Genomic DNA, 25,944 nt, shown 5'->3' with positions numbered 1-25,944 from the left:
AACTACTGCCATGTCAGGAAAAGCTTCCAATTAACCCATCCAGCAGTAAAGAAGGTAACATTGTGTCTGTAAAAATTCCTATGTGCTAGGTACCGCGCACTATACAGTAATTGTGAAGCGTTTTGAGTCCCTTTGGGAAAAAGGCACTATATGAAATAAAGTTGTTGTTATTAATAATAATAATAAAGGGAATAAGTGCAAATATTCTACAATACACATTTTAATGGTGCCATTTATAGGTTCTGCCAATGCCTGATGCTCCATAGACCCCAATGAACAAATTAATTGATACACACTGATGCACACACCAAACACACATTAAAGGATCAATCCCCTAAAAAAAGGTGTATTTAAAAAAAAATTCTTACCCCTGATTTAGGGGCGTAGAACCCTGGTCCACGGGGTAAACTGGAAGGCCTGTGCTCCAGTGGGCAATAAAAAAGCCGCAACATCAACAGGAGATGTGACCATACAACAGCCCCTCCAAGTGAATAACTCATTTTGTTGATTCACTTCATCTTCAATAGGAATTATTTTAAATTTGAGAAACTGTTTTATATCTAACTCAGGGCCAATGCAATGGGCTCAAACATGGCCCCTGCCAACATTTTAAAGGACAAATATGAGAAGACACATATACTATCCAATGATGTTTTTTCAAAATGCATTACATTTTATCGTGGCTACATCAACTATATGTTCTTGATATAGGAAAGTACTGAAGAAGACGACTAAATTAATTGATCAAATTAATGTTATTGACTCTACGATTAGGTTTTCCGTTTCCTTTAGCTAAAATCAGTTTCCTGGATATAATTACATATAAGGAGACCAACAATCTCGGCACTACATTTTTCACTAACCTACAGATCGTAATACTCTTCTTCTAGTACCTAGTCCTCATCCTATTCTATTACAAAGAGGGCTCCATATTCACAACTCATCCGAGTGTGTTGAACCACTCTATAACTATGCCATCATGACCGCAATGGAATGTGGATTGATTACCCAAATGAACAATGAGTTAACAACCGGTGACAGTACTGTGTGTCCGGGACTGTATTGAGGAGCCAGGACGTGTTGGCTGCCTGGATGGACAATTAATAAGCAGCAGTTCACTATACTGTAGACTCCCACTGTGGTGAACGACTGATCACCTTTAGAGGGGTTCTGCAATGGTGGATGAATACAAGCGAGCAGGTACTCCCGATCCTAGGATTGCTTATGTAACGGTGGAGATGTATTGAACCACAAGCTAGTACATGCTGATTCCTCATGTTGACTGCACAGGAGCTGTGGATGCCAGCACCCTGAGTTACTCATGGACTGAGGTTACCAATTATGCAATTTCCCAGTATTGATTTTCCTGAAGAACTGTACCAGTCAGGGTAGGATCGGGGTATTTTGGGTTATAATCTATTGTTATCTTTTTATCACTATGTATTTCTTTTAGTGTTACTTTGCATCTTTGCCTATACACAGTCTTCGATTCATTCAGAAGTTCCCTACTGGGCTTGATTTTAAGTGTGTGTTTGTTTACACTGAGTGCTTAGTAAGCAGGCACTGCGGGACCCTGTTTTAGTGTGTGTTTGTTTACACTGAGTGCTTAGTAAGCAGGCACTGCGGGACCCTGTTTTAGTGTGTGTTTGTTTACACTGAGTGCTTAGTAAGCAGGTACTGCGGGACCCTGTTTTTCGCTGGCTTTTCTGTTTGCTTTTTTTCTGTTGTCTTCTGGCTGTAAAAATGGATTTCAAGCAAAAGGTGACACATTGTGTGCTCATTTGCATGTCATTTTCCAGAATCCCTTGCTGCAGTGGAAGCACTGTATGCTAGGTCAGCGGTGCGCAAACTGGGGGCCGCGAGATTAACTGTGGGGGGCGCAGGTTTTCAGAGGCCCCCCGCGCTTCCCAAAGGCACTTAAATTAAGTGCCAGGGAAGCGGCGAAGGCCTCTGTAAACCTTACATAGCGTGCCGTGGTTCAGCTGGCATCTGGAGACGCGTCGCCATGGCAACTCGGCATCATTGTCATGTGATGTCATGTTGCTATGGCACCATGACGTCATGACGCCCAGGCGCCGAGAACCACGGTAAGGAGGAGGGAGGGGGCGCACGGATAGCAAGACAGCCGGCAGGGGGTGCAGTGGAAAAAGATTGTGCTCCCCTGTGCTAGGTGATAATGGTTGAAAGGCAGGGTTGAAGACCTGTCTAAGACATGTGAATGTGCTCACAAGTGATATTCTTTATTGGCCATACTATATGCTAACAGTGGAGGGTTTTCTGTCACCTTTTTCACCCACCACAACTTAAAATGTGTGTGTGTGTGTGTGTGTGTGTGTGTGTGTGTGTGTGTGTGTGTGTGTGTGTGTGTGTGTGTGTGTGTGTGTGTGTGTGTGTGTGTGTGTGTGTGTGTGTGTGTGTGTGTGTGTGTGTGTGTATATATATATACATAGTATGTTAAAACCCATTCTCATTGCTTCATTTTTGCATAGCCAGTGTAACCAACCCCACATTGATGAGACCCATTAAGGTCGAAACAGCTGTCTGTGGGTGGGTTTACTGGCTATGCATCTTAACCCTGCCTGTGCTTAAAGCTGTGACCATGCAGCAAGCTTAAGCCTATAGGGAACCATGTTTAAAATGGTTTTGAAACAAAAAGTGGCACTATGTGCTCATTTGCATGTCATTTCCCATTCTGGGATTCTCCCTTGCTGCAGTGGAAATGCTGTGTGATAATGGGGAAAGGCGGGGATGCAGACTTGTCTAAGACATGCAAATGAGCATACAGTAATATTTCCATTTGCTATATGCTTTGCTGTGGAGGGTTTTTGTCACTTTTTTTACTCACCATAACTTAACTAAGTATACATATACGGAGAGAGAGGAGAGAGAGGGGAGAGAGAGAGAAAGAACACAGCGAACAGCAGGCACTCCACTAGAAAATAATGCAGGTGCTAATCCCATAAGGTAATAATAGGAAATACGATACCGTTGTTTGGACGAAATCACATGGGCAGCACTCAAATATTAAGTCAAAAAGAGTATATTTGTGAAACAAAGGTTTTGTGTCTTTGTTTCACAAATATACTCTTTTTGACCTAATATTTGAGTGCTGCCCATGTGATTTCGTCCAAACAATGGTATTGTATTATATATATATATATATATATATATATATATATATATATATATATAAATATATATATATATATATATATATATATATATATATATATATATATATATATATATATATAAAGCAGAAAATAGACGTGTTAGTCCAGTTGCGATAGTGCAGAATAAATGAGTTCTTCAGTATTAGGTAATACCTTTTTTATCGGACTAACAATTTATGTTATAGGACAAGCTTTCGAAAGCTTGTCCAATGACATAAATTGTTAGTCCAATATATATATATATATATATATATATATATACACACACACACACACACACACACACACATACACACACACACACACACACACACACACACACACACACACACACACACACACACACACACACACACACACACACACATAATATGCATATATTGCTGCTTTGGGCTTTCATAAGAGGCCAGATCCACATCGAAGATAGCAGAATGAACACAAGTTCATTTCTTGTTCTATAAAGCGATATTACAGATGTCCGTGCATGAGGTGTCTATATACCCCGCCGCCCCCTCCTCCCCTCTCATTAAAAGGAAATCCCATACTATGTTCTCATTAATAAGACAAAGCACACAGAGCTGCAAAGAGAAGGTGACAGGAAGAGATAAGGTTCTGCAAAGGTCACAAAGTCTTAATGTTTCCAATGTTTGCCTGGAGCCAGCACTCTGCTCCCAGATATAATCACGCAGAGCACGTACCTAGGGCACCACTCACTGCTCCTTTCCTCAACACCACACTAGGTATAAACAACCCAAGTATAAGCTCAGGACCGCAAGATGCTCCTTTCACTTTAAAATCATTACTCTTATTATTATTCATTATTATTATGATTTTGTTTTATCATGTCGTCCTTCCTTTAAGTTTTATTTTATATAACCACGGGTTCTAGGATTTTATTTTGCACTGTTTAGCGCAGGGTTATTCAAACTTGTTTAGCTCGGGCCAGATTAATAAAAAGTAATCTGTCAAGTGTCACATACAAACTACAGTATAAACATGGAATCTACATTGCACCCGCCCAAACGCCCACCCACCCACGCACGCACAAAGACATACACATACGCTAAAACAACCAAAAATATGGTTGTTACTTGTGAGGGAAGCAGCTCACCAACAACGGTCTCCTTGTCCGTCCAAAAAATGTAAAGTGATTCAGAGACACCAAATCCATCAAGCAAAGGATAAATAGATGTGTACAATCTATGTACCTGGTCACTAACTCCCGGATGAGGTTACTTTCAAAGTCCCGGCCTTGATCCGAAGGTAGGCCATAATGTATAAAGTACAGCACCCACAGAATCTTCGCTACCGTGATGGCCTTCTGGTCTTTTGTGGGGAAGGCTTAGGCATATCGAGTGTAATGGTCTGTGATCACTAGTACATTGCCGATGCCACAGGCATCTGGTTTGATACATAGAAAATCCATGCTCTTCAGATGAGTAATTGGAGCAGCTCTGTTAGGGAGTGTCTTTTGTTGGATGCACCGTGAGCATCGGCGGCAATGGTGTTCTACCGACTCTCTCATCCGAGGCCAAAAGAACCGGTCGCGTATTAAGCCGAAGGTCTTGCCCACTCAAAGATGCCCATGGTCATCGTGTAACGATCGAAGAACCATATGCTGTAGGTTTCTGGGTAGAACCAGTTGCCTTCTATCCGGGTGGTTATGGTATTGAACAACCCGATAGAGTAAACCCTTGTCGATTCGAATTTGTCCATTTCCCGCATTAGTATCGCCACCGTGTCGCTGGGAGCACGTTTCATCAGGGAGGGCTTGTTTTGCTGGATGGTAGATGAAGGTAGATTGGTTGGACAACAACCCAGTGGAAAAGCACCAAACAGCTCACCAAGTAATATAAAAATAAAAAAGATTTATTGGGTTACATATTAAAAAACAAAAGACATACTAGGGACAGAACAGGAAAAACTCTCCTCCCACGCGTTTCATGCGCTCAACAGCGCTTTTTCAAGCAGTCTAAAGGAGTAGGAAATCAAGTAAGTAATATAGCCCCTCCTTGTAAATTAGAAACAAATGAAAATAATTAAACATATTAAATAGGTGATGACATTAAACAATATGGCAGAAACTCCAACTGAGTGTAAGCATAATAACTTACATAGTTACATACAATGATACAGCTATACATTCTAACCAATGGGATAACATTAGTAACCCTGAATAGTAACATTGTTAGATATTCCTAGAAACATTCTTATGCAAAAATTGAACTGTGCAATTGGATTGAATTCTAATGATCATCCTTTGATAGAAATACTTACTAGAAATTGGACTTTAAAATCATTAGCTTCCATTGTCTAATCTAAAAATATCTTTATACAACACAGGGGCTTTAGATCCGATAATATATTGTGTTATAAAGTCATATTTTTAATGATGTTGAATTCCTATTAGTAAATGTTGAAGTTAACTCATCAGGGGGGGCAAGTGCCATAATAAAACTAACAGGATACATAGATATATACAAAAATAATGAATATGCAGAGAGTGAAACTTCCTGCACATCCATTGGATGCTACAAAACACGACTTGATCTACAATCTTATTCCACATTAATGAGAAACAATTGTTAGCTATAATAACATATAACCGTTGTGTGAATACCGGACAAAGTAGTATATCTGCACGACAAACTGTTGATTATACCCAGACTGTATTGTATTATACAGTACATTGCATCAGCAATATAACAATTGCAGTGCATGCTTTCAGGCTGATCTTAGAGCTTAGAGTGATCTGTTTCCATTTGTTTTGCTGGATGGCCTGGATGGATAGCTCCAACCACTGGATCCCATATCTGGTACTGCACCAGATCTTTCCAGGCAATGATTTTGTCTGGGGTGATAATCATTCCCTTTTGGTGGCAATAAGCAGCAGGGATAGCCTTGGATTGAGATACCAATGAATCTGCGACCCTCAGTACTGAGGACACTTTATTTTCCAAGATGGCTGCGGTTGAGCACATAACCCATATCCCTGGTCCAGGGATTTCTTACCAGAGGTCATCGTCCGGGGTGGTACTCAGTCCCGGTATTCTGGATGTTTAGGAGCCCGGGTTTGTACTTCAGCGTAAACTGGTAGTTTGAGAAAGCCGCCAGCCATCTGTGACAGGTGGCGTCCAGTTTGGCGGACGTCAATATGTACGTTAATGGATTGTTGTCCGTACGCACTTCGTAGGTGACTCCATACAGATAGTCATGGAGTTTGTCCACAATTGCCCACTTGAGAGCAAGGAATTCCAACTTGTGGACGGGATAATTCTGCTCGCTGGGGGTCAAGCTGTGACTGACATAAGCTACGGGCCAGAGGCCCACTGGGTACATTACGTTTTCCGGTCTTGTCCAGTTCACCACGTCTTCGACTTTGGTGGGGTCGGTAGCTATCCCATCCATGGACATTATGTGTCCCACGTAGGTCACTTATGTGCGGCAGAACCAGCATTTGTCCAAGGACAGCTTCAAGCCTTCCGTGCCCAGCCAATCCAGCACTTTCAGCAGCCGTTCTTCGTGTTCCTCCACAGTCTTGCCGAAGACGATGATGTCATCCAGGTAAACTAAGCACTCCCTTGGGTTTATATCGCCGGTGGTCTTTTCCATCAAACGCTAGAATGTTGCTTGGGCACCACAAATGCCTTGGAGCCTGCGGGTGAACTGGTAGAAGCGCAGAGAACATACAAATGCCGTCTTCTCTTGGTCTTCCGTACTCATTGGTAACAGGTAGTACCCAGATGTCAGGTCCAGTACACTGAACCACTGGCTTCCTGACAGTGCGTTGAGAATTTCTTCAATTCTCGGAAGAGTGTACTGGTCAGGCACTGTGCAGTTGTTCAGGGTCCGATAGTCGACACACAATTGAACTGACCCATTCTTCTTCCGCACCACCACTATCGGCGATGCATAGGGGATACGAGATTGTCACAATGCCTGCCGTCTCCATCTCTTGTAAAACGTCTCTCACGTCCTCCACATCTCTGGGAGTGATGCGACGGGAATGGTCCTGGAAAGGCATGGTATCACTTAGCCGGATGGTGTGCTGGGCGTTTCGGCTACACCCCACGTCCATTTAGCTGGTGGAGAACACGTCCCAGTGTTCTTCCAACTTGGCCGTTAGCCGATCCCTCCACTCGGCGGACAGGGTTGATTCCCCGAAGTTGAATGCCAGCCCATCTGGTTGATCTTGCACTGCAGCAGTGTTCACTTGAGTGGCCATCGTCTCAAAGGGGGTAACTGGGTATATCCTACCCAACCGTTGTCCTCTGTCGCGGGGCATGGTATAAGGAGAGATGTTTTGGATAAGCACCTTGATCTTCCCCGGTAGTGAGGACTTCCATTCTCGTACTTCGGGCACAAGCTTGTAGTCACGGTTGGCGTCTTCTTCTGGCGTACTCTCCAGAAAAAAGAGATGATCAGCCTTCTCGCGGCCCAGATAGCAGCATACTGCGTACATGATTTTCACTCCCCCTGGTCGAATCTTGGTCAATCACTTGGTGCAATTGAACAGGTCCCCATACCCTTCCTGAGCTGAGACCTTGCAGCACTATTCCTTCAGAATCGAAGGGATCCTTAGAGACGACAGGGGGTGTTCGCCGGTCTCCTGTAGGTAGGCTCGGATCACTGCCTACACCTCATCGGCGTTGGTTTCCAAGATGATTTGGGAGCTGTGATGTTCGCGGTGTTCAGCTGTGGCATCGCCAGCTGGACCTTCCCCACGCCATCAATGGGGTAGTCCTCATTGCTGAGCCCAAACAACTTCATCTTGTTTGCCAACTGCAAGAGCAGGTGCTTAAGATGTTCGTAGTAGAAATGGCGGTATACGATGGTCACTTGTGACCCGGTGTCCAGCAACGCCGATGCATATATGCCGTCCACGAGGACGCGTATGATGGCGGCCTGTCCTGCGCAATTGTAAACGTCCGATGTGGATGTTTCATCAGGGAAAGGACAGGGATTTCATCAGGGCTTGGCACTGGTGCGCTCTCTGAGGATGTGGAGGGTGTTTCGGTCGACTGTACTTTGCAGGTGATGGACTTGGGGTGAAATGTTCGTGCTTTTCTGGGCTCCAGACAGTTCCTAGAGAAGTGGCCCTTTTGGCCGCAATTGTAGCAGATTAGGCCGTTCTGGTTCGCCTCGGCCCTGGAGGCAGGAGATTTTTTCCTGGGCATCCTAGACGTGGTGGTAGGCACCTTGGGAGCAGGGTAGTCCTCGTTGCTTTCTGCCTGCTTGGCTTTTGGGTTCGACGCCCTTTTGAGCTCGTCCTTGCGATACTCCTTGGTGGAAGTAGCAGGCTGTTCCCTTTTTGCAGAGTAACTAGGCGGTTTGGACAAATGAAATCGTAAGACACTCTCTTGGTTACTCTATCCATCAGGTCTTTGAAATTTAGAGACTTTTCCGGAGAGAGGGTGCAACAGATACGTATAGTAACCGGGTGCAGAGGCAAAGCACCCTGTAGAAGTTGCTGGATTCGAAGACCGTCGGCCTCGGGCACTGGGATGATCTTTTTCACCAGAGGCCATAGGGCTAACTGGATCCGGCAGAGGAACTCCGACACGTCTTATCCCTCGGCTTGGAATGAGGAATGAGGGCGTGGAACCGGGCCAGTTGAGATATGGCATAGTCTGGAACGCCATAGGTCTTGGTTACGGCCTGTATTAGAGCTTGTGCGTCAGTGTTTGGGTGAAAATCATTGTGGAATTGTACCATAGGGCGGCTGGAGGCAGCAGGCACTCTACGATTCGCTGCCGCTTTACAATGTCAGAACAAGTCCACTCAGGAAGCACTTGCCCTGCATGATCCCTCCATTCTTCGAACTCTCCTAGGGGTGTAGGCCGGGTCCCTGAGAAAGCCTTTAGCTTGCGATATTGATAGGACTGAGATGACTGTGTCAGGGCTTCCACCAGTTGAGGTAGAGTTACTTCCAATGCTAATTTCCTTGTGACAGGTGGCTATGAGTTTCTGGCCTTAGCCTAGGGGTGGGTTCTAGACTGACCCTGTGTTTTATGGGGGTGTAGAATGGTCGAGGGGCTCGGCTAGGCAGGTGCCTCCAGCTTTGTCCTGGGACTGAAAATCACCCTGGGTAGGAGAGGATCTAAATATAGTAATGAGCTACCTGTCAGCAGGGCATCGAACTTCCCAGGGGTATAGGATGGACGCGGTATTCCTGTGGGATATGGGACCTCAGAGGTGAGTCTGGGACTCACCATGGGTCACCATGGGTGGTGATTGTTCTGGGAAGACTACCGGGCAGCCTGGGGGCAGGGCCCTTGGAAAGTGAAGGGCCCAGGGAGTGTCGTCCTCATGTACCTCGTGGCTGGTTACCATGATGAGGATATTCCAGCGGAAAGTGGGGTCCCATGTTCGGCGTATTTGCCGGATGTTAGCAAAACTCGGGAGGGGCCTGAGTCAGTCCAGGACGTCTCGAGGGGAAGTGTCAAATGGCACGTCCCCCACAGCAACTACGTGGCAGGGAAACTCATTGAGCTCCAGTGCCCAGTCGCAGACCTGTTGCTTGGAAGGGGAGAACATGGTATTTCCTGGTAATTTGCACTATTGAGTCGGGCACCCCAGGTCAGAATCTCCAAATGCAGCCCTCTTTCCCCCTGACTAAAGGGACTACCAGTACTGTATTACCTGAGTGGCGTACAGAAGGCCTGATCTTCCGCCGCTGGGAGCCTGGGGTGATCACGTTCGTGGTACAAAGCGCCTCAACCCGGTATAGATCCTAACGCAGTAGCATAGCTTTTCCCAGGAACCCAATGCAGACAGTAATTACAAACAAAACTGGGTATACAGTATAACAACAGTATTTACTGACACATAGCAAGACACAACAATATGTACAGTTGTGTTAAAAAGAAAGTACACCCTCTTTGAATTCTATGGTTTTACAAATCAGCACATAATAACAATCATCTGTTCCTTAGCAGGTCTTAAAATTAGGTAAATACAACTCAGATGAACAACAACACATGACATATTACACCGTCATGATTTATTTAACAAAAATAAAGCCAAAATGAAGAAGCTGTGTGTGAAAAACTAAGTACACCCTTACTGCTTCCATAGGAAATAAGATGCTAAGTAGCAGACAGGTGCTGCTAATCAAACGCCCTTGATTAATTGATTATCAGCAAGTGTGACTACCTCTATTAAAGCCGAAGTTTTAGCAGTTTGCTGGTCTGGAGCAATCAGGTGTGTGTTAACACAATGCCAAGTAGGAAAGACATCAGCAATGATCTTAGAGAAGCAATTGTTGCTGCCCATCAATCTGGGAAGGGTTATAAGGCCATTTCCAAACAAGTTAAAGTCCATCATTCAACAGTGAGAAAGATTATTCAAAAGTGGAAAACATTCAAGACCGTTGCCAATCTTCCCAGGAGTGGGCAAATTCACCCCAAGGTCAGACCGTGCAATGCTCAGAGAAATTGCAAAAAAAACCAAGAGTTACATCTCAGACTCTACAGGCCTCAGTTAGCATGTTAAAGGTTAAAGTTCATGACAGTACAATTAGAAAAAGACGGAACAAGTATGGTTTGTTTGGAAGGGTTGCCAGGAGAAAGCCTCTTAACTCTAAAAAGAACATGGCAGCATGGCTTAGGTTTGCAAATTTGCATCTGAACAAAGCACAAGACTTCTGGAGCAATGTCCTTTGGACAGACAAGACCAAAGTGGAGATGTTTGGCCATAATGCACAGCGCCACGTTTGGCAAAAACCAAACACAGCATATCAGCAAAAACACCTCATACCAACTGTCAAGCACGGGGGTGGAAGGGTGATGATTTCGGCTTGTTTTGCAGCCACAGGACCTGGGTACCTTGCAATCATTGAGTCGACCATGAACTCCTCTGTATACCAAAGTATTCTAGAGTCAAATGTGAAGCCATCTGTCCGACAGCTAAAGCTTGGCCGAAATTGGGTCATGCAACAGGACAATGATCCCAAGCACACCAGCAAATCTACAACAAAAAGGCTGAAAAAGAAAAGAATCAAGGTGTTGCAATGGCCCAGTCAAAGTCCAAACCTCAACCCAATTGAAATGCTGTGGCTGGACCTTAAGAGAGCTGTGCATAAACAAATACCCACAAACCTCAATGAACTGAAGCAACGTTGTAAAGAAGAGTGGGCCAAAATTCCTCCACAACGATGTGAGAGACTGATAAAGTCATAAAGAAAACGATTACTTCAAGTTATTGCTGCTAAAGGTGGTACTACAAGCTGTTGAATCATAAGGTATACTTAGTTTTTCACACATGGTTTCTCCATTTTGGCTTCATTTTTGTTAAATAAATCATGACGGTGTAATATGTCATGTGTTGTTGTTCATCTGAGTTGTATTTACCTAATTTTAAGACCTGCTAAGGAAAAGATGATTGTTATTATGTGCTGATTTGTAAAACCATAGAATTCAAAGAGGGTGTACTTTCTTTTTAACACAACTGTATATGGCCATACAATATTCCATCTCCCAAAGTAACACCTCCCTGGCGGAACCCCCCAAAATACTTGGGTGTCTGGGCACTCAACCTGTTATTGTCCACAGACCAGTCCTTCCCCAAAGAGCATGTGTGGGATAGCGCTACCCACAGTGTGTTGGGCAGTTGGTGCACATGTATATAATAGCTCCCTGGTCTCAGTCCAGACCAGGTCAACCGAGCCGCTGAGCCCTTGGATCCGCGACATGGTCCCATACCCCGCTCGGACGAATCATCTCCCGCTCTGATCCGCAGGCGGTTGCCTCTGGAGGGGTTTCCCGCTGGAGTGTGCTCCAATAAAATAGTTTTTAATGATGTATGCCTGGATCTGGTCACAGACCGCACGCTATGCTTCACAACGTGGCGTCTTCAATGGCACTATACGCTAACTATATACAGTTAATGGGTTAATGTCCCTAGCTAAGGGTTTCCCTGTAGCAGCCACAATCTGATTAAGTGATTGGGGACTATCTTGGACCTAAGGGGGTTAATCTGACCTAGTCTGGGTGTCACTGACACCCAGACCCTACCTTCCCTTTCTCTGTCCTGGCTGTAACTGTCCTGGCTCCAACTGTCCTAACTCACTCCAACTGTCCCAACTGTCACCTAATGCAGCAGCCCTATTGGCTGAGCCATGCCGCGTGATCATTCCCCTACAGCATTCTGGGGAGTGTAGTTCCCCGTCAGAGTCCCTTGGCAAGATGGCTGCCGCTATCCGGTGCTCTGCGCAAACGCTGTTACCTCGGGTGCTACTGCGTATGCGCCGGGAGTACAAACATGGCCACTGCCTGTACTGCGCATGCGCGATCTGGGTTTTGGCCGCCACAACTTCTGTGCATACTCGCTCATGCGCGGACACTACAAGATGGCGGCCTCCAGTGACCCGGTCACCTCTTCACCGGCCACAGCGCCCTGCACGCCCCTCCGTACGCAACCACCCACCTCCCCGCACTCTCCCCAGCCTCTGCTCCTACCTGAAGGTAAGGCGACAAACGGGGGACCAGGGGGATCCAGGCTATACTATTTATTTAAGTCCCTCTTGGGTTTCTCTCCCCCCTCTCTATCTCGTACTGCTTCTCTTTCCTTCTCTGTCTCACTCTCCCCTCTTCTCTCCCTGTTGCTTCTTTCTCTCCTTCATTCTCCCCTTTTTCCCCTCTCTCTCTCCTGTGAGTAAATGGCTTGGAATGTGCTGGCTTTAGTTACACACCATTTTTTCCCAGCCCAGCTGCCAGCAATCACAATGAGAAACAGAACTCACACATTCATGCCAGAGCAAAGTTCCCTTAACCCCTGCACCACATCCAATACCAACCACTGAGAGCAATGTGCAAACTGTCCACAACTGCGCCCCAAAATCACTGCTATGAAAGTGGCTGCATTCTGCTTACATGCTGGCTCTGATTTGCTGTGACACTAGAGCAGTGATTCCCAACCTTGTTTGTTTGGAGGAACCCTTAAAGTATTTTGGAAAACCTCGGGGAACCCCTGTCTGGCTGACACATATTAGGCTGCGTTTATAGTGCTGGCCACGTCGCGTCAAAACAAATGTATTGACGCCCTCGCGTGCGCTTATAGTAGGAGCGACAGGACGGCGCGGCGACTTGGTCCCGATCGCTGGAAGTCACTTCAATTTGATTTTTCTAGCAACCGCAGCCTGACGTCAGCGTCGCCGGCACTATAAGCGCGGCCTCAGGTTAATTTCACCCCTCACGAGCCACCTCTATTTCCCACCCTCTACCCATGTATTTCTCCCTCCTCTGTCTCACCCACTCTCCTCCCCCTCCCGCCTCGCATGTATTTCTCTCTCCTCTGTCTCACCCACTCTCCTCCCCCTCCCGCCTCGCATGTATTTCTCTCTCCTCTGTCTCACCCACTCTCCTCCCCTCCCGCCTCGCATGTATTTCTCTCTCCTCTGTCTCACCCACTCTCCTCCCCTCCCGCCTCGCATGTATTTCTCTCTCCTCTGTCTCACCCACTCTCCTCCCCCTCCCGCCTCGCATGTATTTCTCTCTCCTCTGTCTCACCCACTCCCCTCCCCCTCCCGCCTCGCATGTATTTCTCTCTCCTCTCTCACCCACTCTCCTCCCCCTCCCGCCTCGCATGTATTTCTCTCTCCTCTGTCTCACCCACTCTCCTCCCCCTCCCGCCTCGCATGTATTTCTCTCTCCTCTGTCTCACCCACTCTCCTCCCCCTCCCGCCTCGCATGTATTTCTCTCTCCTCTCTCACCCACTCTCCTCCCCCTCCCGCCTCGCATGTATTTCTCTCTCCTCTCTCACCCACTCTCCTCCCCCTCCCGCCTCGCATGTATTTCTCTCTCCTCTGTCTCACCCACTCTCCTCCCCCTCCCGCCTCGCATGTATTTCTCTCTCCTCTGTCTCACCCACTCTCCTCCCCCTCCCGCCTCGCATGTATTTCTCTCTCCTCTGTCTCACCCACTCTCCTCCCCCTCCCGCCTCGCATGTATTTCTCTCTCCTCTGTCTCACCCACTCTCCTCCCCCTCCCGCCTCGCATGTATTTCTCTCTCCTCTGTCTCACCCACGCTCCTCCCCCTCCCGCCTCGCATGTATTTCTCTCTCCTCTGTCTCACCCACTCTCCTCCCCTCCCGCCTCGCATGTATTTCTCTCTCCTCTGTCTCACCCACTCTCCTCCCCTCCCGCCTCGCATGTATTTCTCTCTCCTCTGTCTCACCCACTCTCCTCCCCCTCCCGCCTCGCATGTATTTCTCTCTCCTCTGTCTCACCCACTCTCCTCCCCTCCCGCCTCGCATGTATTTCTCTCTCCTCTGTCTCACCCACTCTCCTCCCCTCCCGCCTCGCATGTATTTCTCTCTCCTCTGTCTCACCCACTCTCCTCCCCTCCCGCCTCGCATGTATTTCTCTCTCCTCTGTCTCACCCACTCTCCTCCCCCTCCCGCCTCGCATGTATTTATCTCCTCTGTCTCACCCACTCTCCTCCCCTCCCGCCTCGCATGTATTTCTCTCTCCTCTGTCTCACCCACTCTCCTCCCCCTCCCGCCTCGCATGTATTTCTCTCTCCTCTGTCTCACCCACTCTCCTCCCCCTCCCGCCTCGCATGTATTTCTCTCTCCTCTGTCTCACCCACTCTCCTCCCCCTCCCGCCTCGCATGTATTTCTCTCTCCTCTGTCTCACCCACTCTCCTCCCCCTCCCGCCTCGCATGTATTTCTCTCTCCTCTGTCTCACCCACTCTCCTCCCCCTCCCGCCTCGCATGTATTTATCTCTCCTCTGTCTCACCCACTCTCCTCCCCCTCCCGCCTCGCATGTATTTCTCTCTCCTCTGTCTCACCCACTCTCCTCCCCCTCCCGCCTCGCATGTATTTCTCTCTCCTCTGTCTCACCCACTCTCCTCCCCTCCCGCCTCGCATGTATTTCTCTCTCCTCTCTCACCCACTCTCCTCCCCCTCCCGCCTCGCATGTATTTCTCTCTCCTCTGTCTCACCCACTCTCCTCCCCCTCCCGCCTCGCATGTATTTCTCTCTCCTCTCTCACCCACTCTCCTCCCCCTCCCGCCTCGCATGTATTTATCTCCCCTGCGTCTCACTCTTACTCCCTCTTTTCCTCACTCACTCCCCCCTCTCCTCTCACTCGCTCCTGCTTTCCATTATTTACCCCACTATCACTCAATCCCCCCCACAAAATACATACCAAAAAACCCCACCCGTCTAAATACATGTAACCCCACCCCGCAATACATAATAAAAATACCCCGCCCCCGCCAATACATTTTTAAAATACCCCACCTCCACAATACATTTTAAAAAGATCTCAACCGCCTCAATACATTTTTAAAAAAGACACCCAATACATTCCCCCCCCCCCCCCCCAATACATATTTTTATTTTATTTTTTTAATCGGGCCAAACGGGTAAAATCTCCCTCACATCACCCCCCCTGCATATCCCTCACATCACCCCCCCCCCTGCATGTCCCTCGCATCACCCCCCCCTGCATGTCCCTCACATCACCCCCCCTGCATGTCCCTCATATCACCCCCCCCCCCTGCATGTCCCTCACATCACCCCCCCCTGCATGTCCCTCACATCACCCCCCCCCTGCATGTCCCTCACATCACCCCCCCTGCATGTCAATCACATCACCCCCCCTGCATGTCCCTCACATCACCCCCCCTGCATGTCCCTCACATCACCCCCCTCCTCGCATGTCCCTCACATCACCCCCCCCCCCCTGCATGTCCCTCACATCCCCCCCCTGCATGCCCCTCACATCACCCCCCTGCATGTCCCTCACATCCCCCCCCTGCATGTCCCTCACATCACCCCCCCTGCATGTCCCTCACATCCCCCCCCCCTGCATGTCCCTCACATCCCCCCCATGCATGTCCCTCACATCCCCCCCTGCATGTCCCTCACATCACCCCCCCCTGCATGTCCCTCACATCACCCCCCCCCTTCATGTCCCTCACATCACCCCTCCATCATGTCCCTCACATCACCCCCCCCTGCATGTCCCTCACATCACCCCCCCTGCATGTCCCTCACATCACCGCCCCCCTTGCATGTCCCATCTCCCTCACATCACCCCCCCTGCATGTCCCTCACATCACCCCCCCTGCATGTCCCTCACATCACCCCCTCCCCTGCATGTCCCTCACATCACCGCCCCCCTTGCATGTCCCATCTCCCTCACATCACCCTCCCCTGCATGTCCCTCACATCACCCCCCCCTGCATGTCCCTCACATCACCGCCCCCTGCATGTCCCTCACATCACCCCCCCTGCATGTCCCTCACATCACCCCCCCCCCGCATGTCCCTCACATCACCCCCCCCCCCTGCATGTCCCTCACATCACCCCCCTCTGCATGTCCCTCAAATCACCCCCCCCCTGCATGTCCCTCAAATCACCCCCCCCTGCATGACCCTCACATCACCTCCCCCCTGCATGTCCCTCACATCACCCCCCCTGCATGTCCCTCACATCACCCCCCCTGCATGTCCCTCACATCACCCCCCCCTGCATGTCCCTCACATCACCCCCCTCTGCATGTCCCTCAAATCACCCCCCCCCTGCATGTCCCTCAAATCACCCCCCCCCCCTGCATGACCCTCACATCACCTCCCCCCTGCATGTCCCTCACATCACCCCCCCTGCATGTCCCTCACATCACCCCCCCTGCATGTCCCTCACATCACCCCCCCCTGCATGTCCCTCACATCACCCCCTCCCCTGCATGTCCCTCACATCACCGCCCCCCTTGCATGTCCCATCTCCCTCACATCACCCCCCCCCTGCATGTCCCTCACATCACCCCCCCTGCATGTCCCTCACATCACCCCCCCCCCGCATGTCTCTCACATCACCCCCCCCTGCATGTCCCTCGCATCACCCCCCCCCCGCATGTCTCTCACATCACCCCCCCCTGCATGTCCCTCAAATCACCCCCCCCTGCATGACCCTCACATCACCCCCCCCCTGCATGTCCCTCACATCACCCCCCCTGCATGTCCCTCACATCACCCCCCCCTGCATGTCCCTCACATCACCCCCCCCCCTGCATGTCCCTCACATCACCCCCTCCCCTGCATGTCCCTCACATCACCGCCCCCCTTGCATGTCCCATCTCCCTCACATCACCCTCCCCTGCATGTCCCTCACATCACCGCCCCCCTTGCATGTCCCATCTCCCTCACATCACCCCCCCCTGCATGTCCCTCACATCACCCCCCCCTGCATGTCCCTCACATCACCCCCCCCTGCATGTCCCTCACATCACCCCCCCTGCTTGTCCCTCACATCACCCCCTCCCCTGCATGACCCTCACATCACCCCCCCCCCCCCGCATGACCCTCACATCACCCCCCCCGCATGTCTCTCACATCACCCCCCCTGCATGTCCCTCACATCACCCCCCCTGCATGTCCCTCACATCACCCCCTCCCCTGCATGTCCCTCACATCACCGCCCCCCTTGCATGTCCCATCTCCCTCACATCACCCCCCCCTGCATGTCCCTCACATCACCCCCCCCGCATGTCCCTCACATCACCCCCCCCGCATGTCCCTCACATCACCCCCCCCTGCATGTCCCTCACATCACCCCCCTCTGCATGTCCCTCAAATCACCCCCCCCCTGCATGACCCTCACATCACCTCCCCCCTGCATGTCCCTCACATCACCCCCCCCTGCATGTCCCTCACATCACCCCCCCTGCATGTCCCTCACATCACTCCCCCCCTGCATGTCCCTCACATCACCCCCTCCCCTGCATGTTCCTCACATCACCGCCCCCTTGCATGTCCCATCTCCCTCACATCACCCTCCCCTGCATGTCCCTCACATCACCCCCCCTGCATGTCCCTCACATCACCCCCCCCTGCATGTCCCTCACATCACCCCCCCTGCATGTCCCTCACATCACCCCCCCCTGCATGTCCCTCACATCACCCCCCCCCCGCATGTCTCTCACATCACCCCCCCCTGCATGTCCCTCACATCACCCCCCTCTGCATGTCCCTCAAATCACCCCCCCCTGCATGACCCTCACATCACCCCCCCCCTGCATGTCCCTCACATCACCCCCCCTGCATGTCCCTCACATCACCCCCCCTGCATGTCCCTCACATCACCCCCCCTGCATGTCCCTCACATCACCCCCCCTGCATGTCCCTCACATCACCCCCCCTGCATGTCCCTCACATCACCCCCCCCCCCTGCATGTCCCTCACATCACCCCCCCCCTGCATGTCCCTCACATCACCCCCCCTGCATGTCCCTCACATCACCGCCCCCCTTGCATGTCCCATCTCCCTCACATCACCCCCCTTGCATGTCCCTCACATCACCCCCCCCTGCATGTCCCTCACATCACCCCCCCCTGCATGTCCCTCACATCACCCCCCCCGCATGTCTCTCACATCACCCCCCCCCTGCATGTCCCTCACATCACCCCCCTCTGCATGTCCCTCAAATCACCCCCCCCTGCATGACCCTCACATCACCCCCCCCCCTGCATGTCCCTCACATCACCCCCCCTGCATGTCCCTCACATCACCCCCCCTGCATGTCCCTCACATCACCCCCCCTGCATGTCCCTCACATCACCCCCCCTGCATGTCCCTCACATCACCCCCCCTGCATGTCCCTCACATCACCCCCCCCCCTGCATGTCCCTCACATCACCCCCCCCTGCATGTCCCTCACATCACCCCCCCTGCATGTCCCTCACATCACCGCCCCCCTTGCATGTCCCATCTCCCTCACATCACCCCCCTTGCATGTCCCTCACATCACCCCCCCCCTGCATGTCCCTCACATCACCCCCCCCTGCATGTCCCTCACATCACCCCCCCTGCATGTCCCTCACATCAACCCCCCTGCATGTCCCATCTCCCTCACATCACCCCCCCTGCATGTCCCATCTCCCTCACATCACCCCCCCTGCATGTCCCATGTCCCTCACATCACGCCCCCTGCATGTCCCATCTCCCTCACATCACCCCCCCTGCATGTCCCATGTCCCTCACATCACGCCCCCTGCATGTCCCATCTCCCTCACATCACGTCCACCCCCCCCCTGCATGTCCCATCTCCCTCACATCACCCTCCACCCCCTGCATGTCCCATCTCCCCCTCTTCCCCACCTCAAGCGGCGGCGTGCAGGTTGCGGGCGAGCGGGCAGGTTGCGGCAGCATGCAGGTTGCGGGCGGGCAGGTTGCGGACGGGCAGTAGGCGGCAGCACGCGCATGCGTACACATGCGCGCTATAGCGCGGCCATGTGCGAGCTCGGGGGGGGAGTGGAAGAGCCGGGCGGCACGCGAATGCTTATACACACGCGCGCGCGCCCTAGAGCGTGGCTGTGTGCGGGCTCAGGGGGGCGGGAATGAGCCAGGAACCCCTGGGACTGCTCCACGGAGCCCCGGTTGGGAATCACTGCACTAGAGCATTGGATTTAAAACTTGTTTTGGTTAAGGAACTGTAATTATATTGTGGAATTCTGCGGATCCCCGACCCTCTCTAATACTGCTGCGGCCGAGTTTATTCGAGCATTTGCCCGTTCTCGGCCGCAGCAGTAACCTGGCGCGCGCCGGAGGGTGCCGGGCGCGCGCCGAAGCCTCGGAGGAGAGGCCCGCCGATCGGGGCTTCCCCCTCTCCTCACCGGGTCCGCCGGGTCCCCCGGAACGTCCCGCCGCCGTCGTGACATCCACGCGGCACAGGCACCCGATGATGCGTGACCGCGCATCACGCTGAGGGAGTGCGGCTCGCAAGCCGGGACATTTCCCGGCTTGCGGAATGAGCCGCACTCGGATAAAGTGTGCCGCCTGTGTAGCGCGTCTGAGATCAGATGCATTGTAAGGAACCCCAACCCTCTCTAATAGCGCGTCTGAGATCAGATGCATTGTAAGGAACCCCAACCCTCTCTAATAGCGCGTCTGAGATCAGATGCATTGTAAGGAACCCCAACCCTCTCTAATAGCGCGTCTGAGATCAGATGCATTGTAAGGAACCCCAACCCTCTCTAATAGCGCGTCTGAGATCAGATGCATTGTAAGGAACCCCAACTCTCTATAATAGCGCGTCTGAGATCAGATGCATTGTAAGGAACCCCAACCCTCTCTAATAGCGCGTCTGAGATCAGATGCATTGTAAGGAACCCCAACTCTCTATAATAGCGCGTCTGAGATCAGATGCATTGTAAGGAACCCCAACCCTCTCTAATAGCGCGTCTGAGATCAGATGCATTGTAAGGAACCCCGACCACTCCCTTAGTGAGAGAGAAAGGGGTGTGAGTGAAAAAGAGAGGGGACGAAGGAGATGGAGCTGAAAGAGAGGGGACATAAAGAGGGAACAGAGTGAGAGAGGGGGAGCAGAGTGCAAGGGGAGGCAAAGTGAGTGAGAGGGGGGAGAGAGAGAGGGGTGTTTGTAAGGGGGAGTGGAGAAAGAAAGAGCGGGGGTGTAAAGGAAATAGAGGGTGGACTTGTAGGGTCACCAACAGGTGGGTCCCAGGTGGAGACTAGTCCTGGACCCCGGGAAAGCTGTCGGTGACCCTGTGTTTCTGTGTGGGATCAGTTGAGGAATAGCAGTTACAGTATCACACAAACACAGCGCTTCAAAGCATTTGTTTACTGTAAATATCTAAAAGTTTCAAAAGTGTTAAAAAAAATATGTGTCCAATTCTTTTTTTTAAAAGGGTCTCAATGAGCTCAATTTAACCTATCAAACATGCCACTGTTCTTACTGTACTGTGGTCCTAAGAGGGGGTCATCTTTTAATGGTGCAATTCCACATAGCTGACCCCAAAAAAAAACTTTGTGTAAAAAAAAAAAAAAGAAAATGAACACTAATTTTCTTTTTTAAATAAATGCAACCATGCTAAACGAAAATATTTCACTGCTTTTTTTTTTGGTATGAAGTTAAGGACAAATCCCTTAACTTTGGAACCTCTGAATAGGGAAAAGTTTGTGACCTAAGTATTTCCTCTACCCTCACCCCATCCTATCATTATCAGAACTGTGTTTACTTGTACAGTACCGTCCCATCACACAAAGACAGTGTTGCTACTGGACCGCAGTCCTGTTCTGCATGCACTTTCCGCTCTAATAATACTGTCTCAGAGACCACAGAGCAAGGCTGAGGTTCAGTGACAGCTGTGTGTAGTACAGTAGATCTGTTTAAGAATATCAGAGAGTTCTGGCAGGACTCAGATGCAGTGAGTGACAGAGCTGTACGTAGATTAAGTTTGTACAAGAATAGTACAGTTCTGCATGGCAGAATTGGGGTGCAGTGACAGAGCTGTATGTAAAGAGTAGACAGTTGTGCATGGAAGGATGGAGGTACAGTGACAGAGCTGTGTGAATAGCAACGTTCATGGCAGGATTGAGGTGCGGTGAAGGAGGTATGAGTAAATAGCAGGGAGTTCTGCAAAGCAGGATTAAGGTGTAGTGACAGCTGTGTGTGAAAAACAGAAAATTCTGCAGAGCAGGATTGAGATGCTAAGGCAGCTGTGTGTGAATAGTAGCGTTTATGGCAGGATTGAGGTGCAGTGAAGGAGCTGTGTGTAAATAGCAAAAAGTTCCGCAGAGCAGGATTGAGATGCAGCACTAGAACTGCTGTAAAGACCAAAAAGCAGAGGAAGCTGTGAATTAATAACATCCTGTGTCTCTGTGGGAGAGTAGATTAAACAGCCTCATAATGAGACGCTTTGATGTGCATATCCTCTGGACTGCTCCCTGCCATGTGCAATGGAACACATGATGTGTGTGTGTGTGTGTGTTTATGTACTCACACACTGTCCGGGGTCTGTGTATCTACTACTCACTGCATTCTTCAACCCCTTCAGTGGAAGAGGTCTTTAGCCTTATACCACCCTGTCCTCATCAGTGAACCAATAAAGATAAGGGGAAGGAGTGAGGGGGGCTTTGCCTGTGCAAACTCATGTTGAACAAACAGTGACATCAGACAAAATGGAGCAGCCAGAGGACATCACACCCCTGCCAAGTCTCAGCTCACCGTGTTTACAAACTAATTTTACAAATGAATTTAGAAATACTTATAGTGTCCCATTGTTGTACAAAAGACATCAATCACCCACATGTCACTGCCAGGAGTACACTTGGTTCCTAAGAGTTTACTGACCACTTAAACATGTCATTGCCATTAGTACATTTTGATCCAAGGAGGGACTGCTGCTTTAAACATGTCACTGCCATTAGTATACTTTGGTCCTAAGAGGGACTGACCCTATAAGCCAGGAAGTGGAAATGAGAGTTGCTTACCCTAACAAGTCGAGACCTCTTGACAAGGTCGTTAAGCTTTCGCAGGGCAGCGTTCCTGGGCAGGTTCTGGATGTCCTGGAACAGGTCCTGTTCTTCCAGCTCAAAAAGGTGTCTGTTGTTGGAGATCAGGAGAGGCTCTGACCAGAAGGAGCCAATGTAGACCCTTAGCACCTCAGGTGTGTTGAACACTTTGCCCAACGACCACATGAGGGCACCGTAGACTCGCATCAGCTGCTGGGTCTCCACCATGTCAGCCTTGTTCAGGACCACACGGATTTTGTCTTCATTGCCCTTCAGGGCTAGGATTGCCTCGGAGAACTCGTCTGAGATCTCCAACTTGTGGGCGTCGAAGAGGAGGATGATACGGTCCACCCGCTCAGCAAACCACTGCAGGACTGCAGGGAAGTCATAGCCTAAAGGACAAGAGGGAGAGATAGAGAGGAATTACATGTTTCATTCTCTTGGAACTACTACACAAGGTGGTTAGCACAAATAGCACCAAAGAAATGTGGTGGTACATGCAGAGAGAGGAGGGAGAGGGAAAGTGGAAGGAAAGAAGAGAACAGAGGAGAATGGAAGAAAGAGACGAAAAAGAGAGAAAACAATTAGATGAAGTATAAAAAGATTAAGATGCAGCGAAAGAAGAAGAAAATTAGAGAGAAATAGTTAATTGATGACAATGCAAACTAGGATTTCACATGATATTCCACTGAAATTGAAAGTTGCTGGAGGATTTGACCATAAAAGACAGGATTACTATAAGATCTAAAAAAAAATAAAGGCAATTTATTAAGAATTTTTTTTTCAGATAGCCATGTATGGGACTGGAGCATAGAGCTTTTGATAGAAACCATGTACAAAGATGAATCTCCCTATTCTGAGTTTATTTCTCCGTCCTGAATACAAGTTGCTCAATCAGCACTTAACAATCACCCATCCCTCCATCCCTTGCCCTGGAAACGCCCCTGGCATGACTGTAGCCTCTGGCTGGGAGAGATAAGCAAGTGGGTCATTGTTAATTGTAGGGAAAGAAAATCACTTTTCACAGCTGGGATATGATTCCATTCCTACTCCAGTTTTTTTTCCTTTGGCAGCAACAATGTAATGCCCCCACCTCTCCCCCCCAATGGATCAAACGTTCCAACAAATTCATACAGTTGCCTTTTTTGGAGTTTTGGAACTGCGTCAGCCTCAAAGTTCAGAAGGAGGGGAAGCCTGGGGAACATATGAAAGAGGCAGAGGGGAGAAGCAGGGGTGAGAGAGAGAGAGAGAAGTGGAGCCCACACACATAGTTCTGTCATTGTACCCCACCCCATCTCTGCTACACCCCTACTACCTTATCACTGACCCCAAACACACAGCTCTGTAACTGCACCCAATCCTTTCTTTTATTTACCCCAACACATAACTCCACCTTATGCCTCCTCTGCTACACCCATGCTACCTTATCACCCACTCCCAACAATTAAAACAGGGCCTGCCTTAGGGCAAGGCGATTGCCTTGGACACCACCCCTTCGGTAGACCCCTCGCTCCCTCCTCCTATTGGCACCGGGATCCAACTTCCGCCTGACTGGAGGGAGGAAGCACGGGGTCCCTGGACCGGTGCAGGACTGCTTCTCACCCCAAGGTGAGAAAGAGGGGTGTGTGAGAGGCAGGGCTTACCTTCTCTAGAGCGCCCCTCCTCATGCAGCATAGCGTTGTCATGGCAACCCGATGCCAAATAATGCCACATCACACGGTGATGCGTTGCCATGACAACGGGATATCACATCCTGTTGTGACGTCATGACGCCACTACGCTGCAGGAGGAGGGCCACACTTCAAGGAATTGCCCGGCAGGTAAGTACCCTCACATACTTCTACTGCCAGCAGGCCACATTGGGCCCCGCCAAGGCTATGGCCAACCCTGCGACATCTTGGTAACTGCATCTCCATCCTGCCCGGCTACACAATTTTATACTATCAATGATCGCCACACACACCTGTCACTGCACTTCACTCCTGCCCTACAACACATTCATATTTCCCTATGCACAGTTCTGTAGTCTGTAAATCCTACACAAACACATCAATGTGTTACTGCATAAAAACCCTGTAGCACCCTCTGCTTCAATAACTGTCTCATGTCAATGTCCTTTTCTTCTAGAAGTGTACAGAGATACTCAATATCATTATAAAGAAAACCATAGTGATTTTCAGTAAACAGATACCGTATCATTTTTCCACCTGAACACAAGACGCTGTTTTGAGTTGTGTCTGAGAATGAAAATGACTGTTTTGAGCAAAGCTAGGCCAGTTATACTGTAGCACACATCCTGCCCCAGGAATTCCAGTCAGTGATCGTTGAGGTGTGGGTATGTGGGGGTGTCAGGAGATACCATGCAGTGCCAGGGAGCGAGATTGAGGAACCGCTCCCTGTGATCAATCCCACACTCGGTACCTTTGTACAGCATTCCATTTTCCTCAAAGTATCTCTGCAGAACTTCCGCCTCCCACAGCTTCTTCTACTATGGGAATTAAAAATGTGCACAGCATCTTCATGCCTGAAATGCTGGTTCCGCTCATAACCAACAGTGATAGCCAATAGTAGGACTCTTAGTACTCTTTATTTGGGAGAAGGAATGGCTCTGAGTTTGAAGCAGGGGAACCTGGTTCAATTCCCAGTGTCAGCTCCTTGTGACCTTGGGCAAGTCACTTTATCTCCCTGTGCCTCATGCACCAAAAAATACCCATAAGATTGTAATCTCTACAGGGCAAAATGTCTCTGTAAAGCACTGCATAAAACTATCAGCGAACAAGAACTATTATTATTTGAAAGGGGGTTGTGGGCATTAGCTGCAAGTTTTGCAGCTGGAATGTTCTGGGGAGATGAGGTTTAGCTGGTTAAAAGTGCACAGCAGTTTTACAGCGGTTAATATACAGAGATGGAAAACACAAACCTTTATGGAAGCTTTTTTTTTTTAGCTGTGACTTATGTAAAATACTCAGAATGGGGAAGAATAACATGGAACAATGTAGTATGTGTGTGCTTATTTGGGCCACCAGACACAACCACACATCTGTTGTGTTATAAACATAGCTATCACCAACTTATGTTTGTGCTGGCAACCACAAGAAAACACAATGTGAAATTGTGTATAGGGGATATTGTGTTTAGTTGTGTTACTAGAAGGAATTGAGCTGACTTTGAAGAGGTATTATTTAACATAACATATTAGCATTGTGTTATCATATAGGCAAGTTCTGCTGCTGCTATTGAGTTGTTATTGTGTAACATTTACCTTGAAAGGGCCCGGTAGCTCCCAGTTTAATGTAAATCCCAGCTCTGAGCGGGGAGTGATTTACTGGACAAGAGGGAAGTATTGGGGGCGGCTGTCAGACTCTCTGTTAATTATTATCTCAACGGAAGACACCATCAAGATGCAAATTCCTATTGTTCCGAGGGTGTGGAGGGGAGGCTAATGAGAAAAGCAGAACAGGCATTAGGCTGCGCTTATAGTGATGGCGACGTCAGGCTGCGGTCGCTGGA

At 49.7% G+C, this 25,944-nt stretch overlaps 1 protein-coding gene across 1 annotated transcript in view; it reads right to left on the bottom strand.

Moving 5' to 3' along the window:
- EHD2 (EH domain containing 2) overlaps nucleotides 1-25,944 on the bottom strand; it is a 78,393-nt gene that overhangs the window by 10,698 nt on the left and 41,751 nt on the right. The window contains exon 3 of the mRNA XM_075606872.1: nucleotides 22,414-22,826. Coding sequence (XP_075462987.1) covers nucleotides 22,414-22,826 — 413 coding nt within the window. The remainder of the gene's footprint in view (nucleotides 1-22,413; nucleotides 22,827-25,944) is intronic.

Source organism: Ascaphus truei, chromosome 7, assembly GCF_040206685.1.
Source record: "Ascaphus truei isolate aAscTru1 chromosome 7, aAscTru1.hap1, whole genome shotgun sequence".
Classification (NCBI taxonomy): Eukaryota; Metazoa; Chordata; class Amphibia; order Anura; family Ascaphidae; genus Ascaphus; species Ascaphus truei.
Note: the sequence above shows the minus strand (reverse complement) of the source record. Positions and strands in the feature narration are given on the sequence as shown.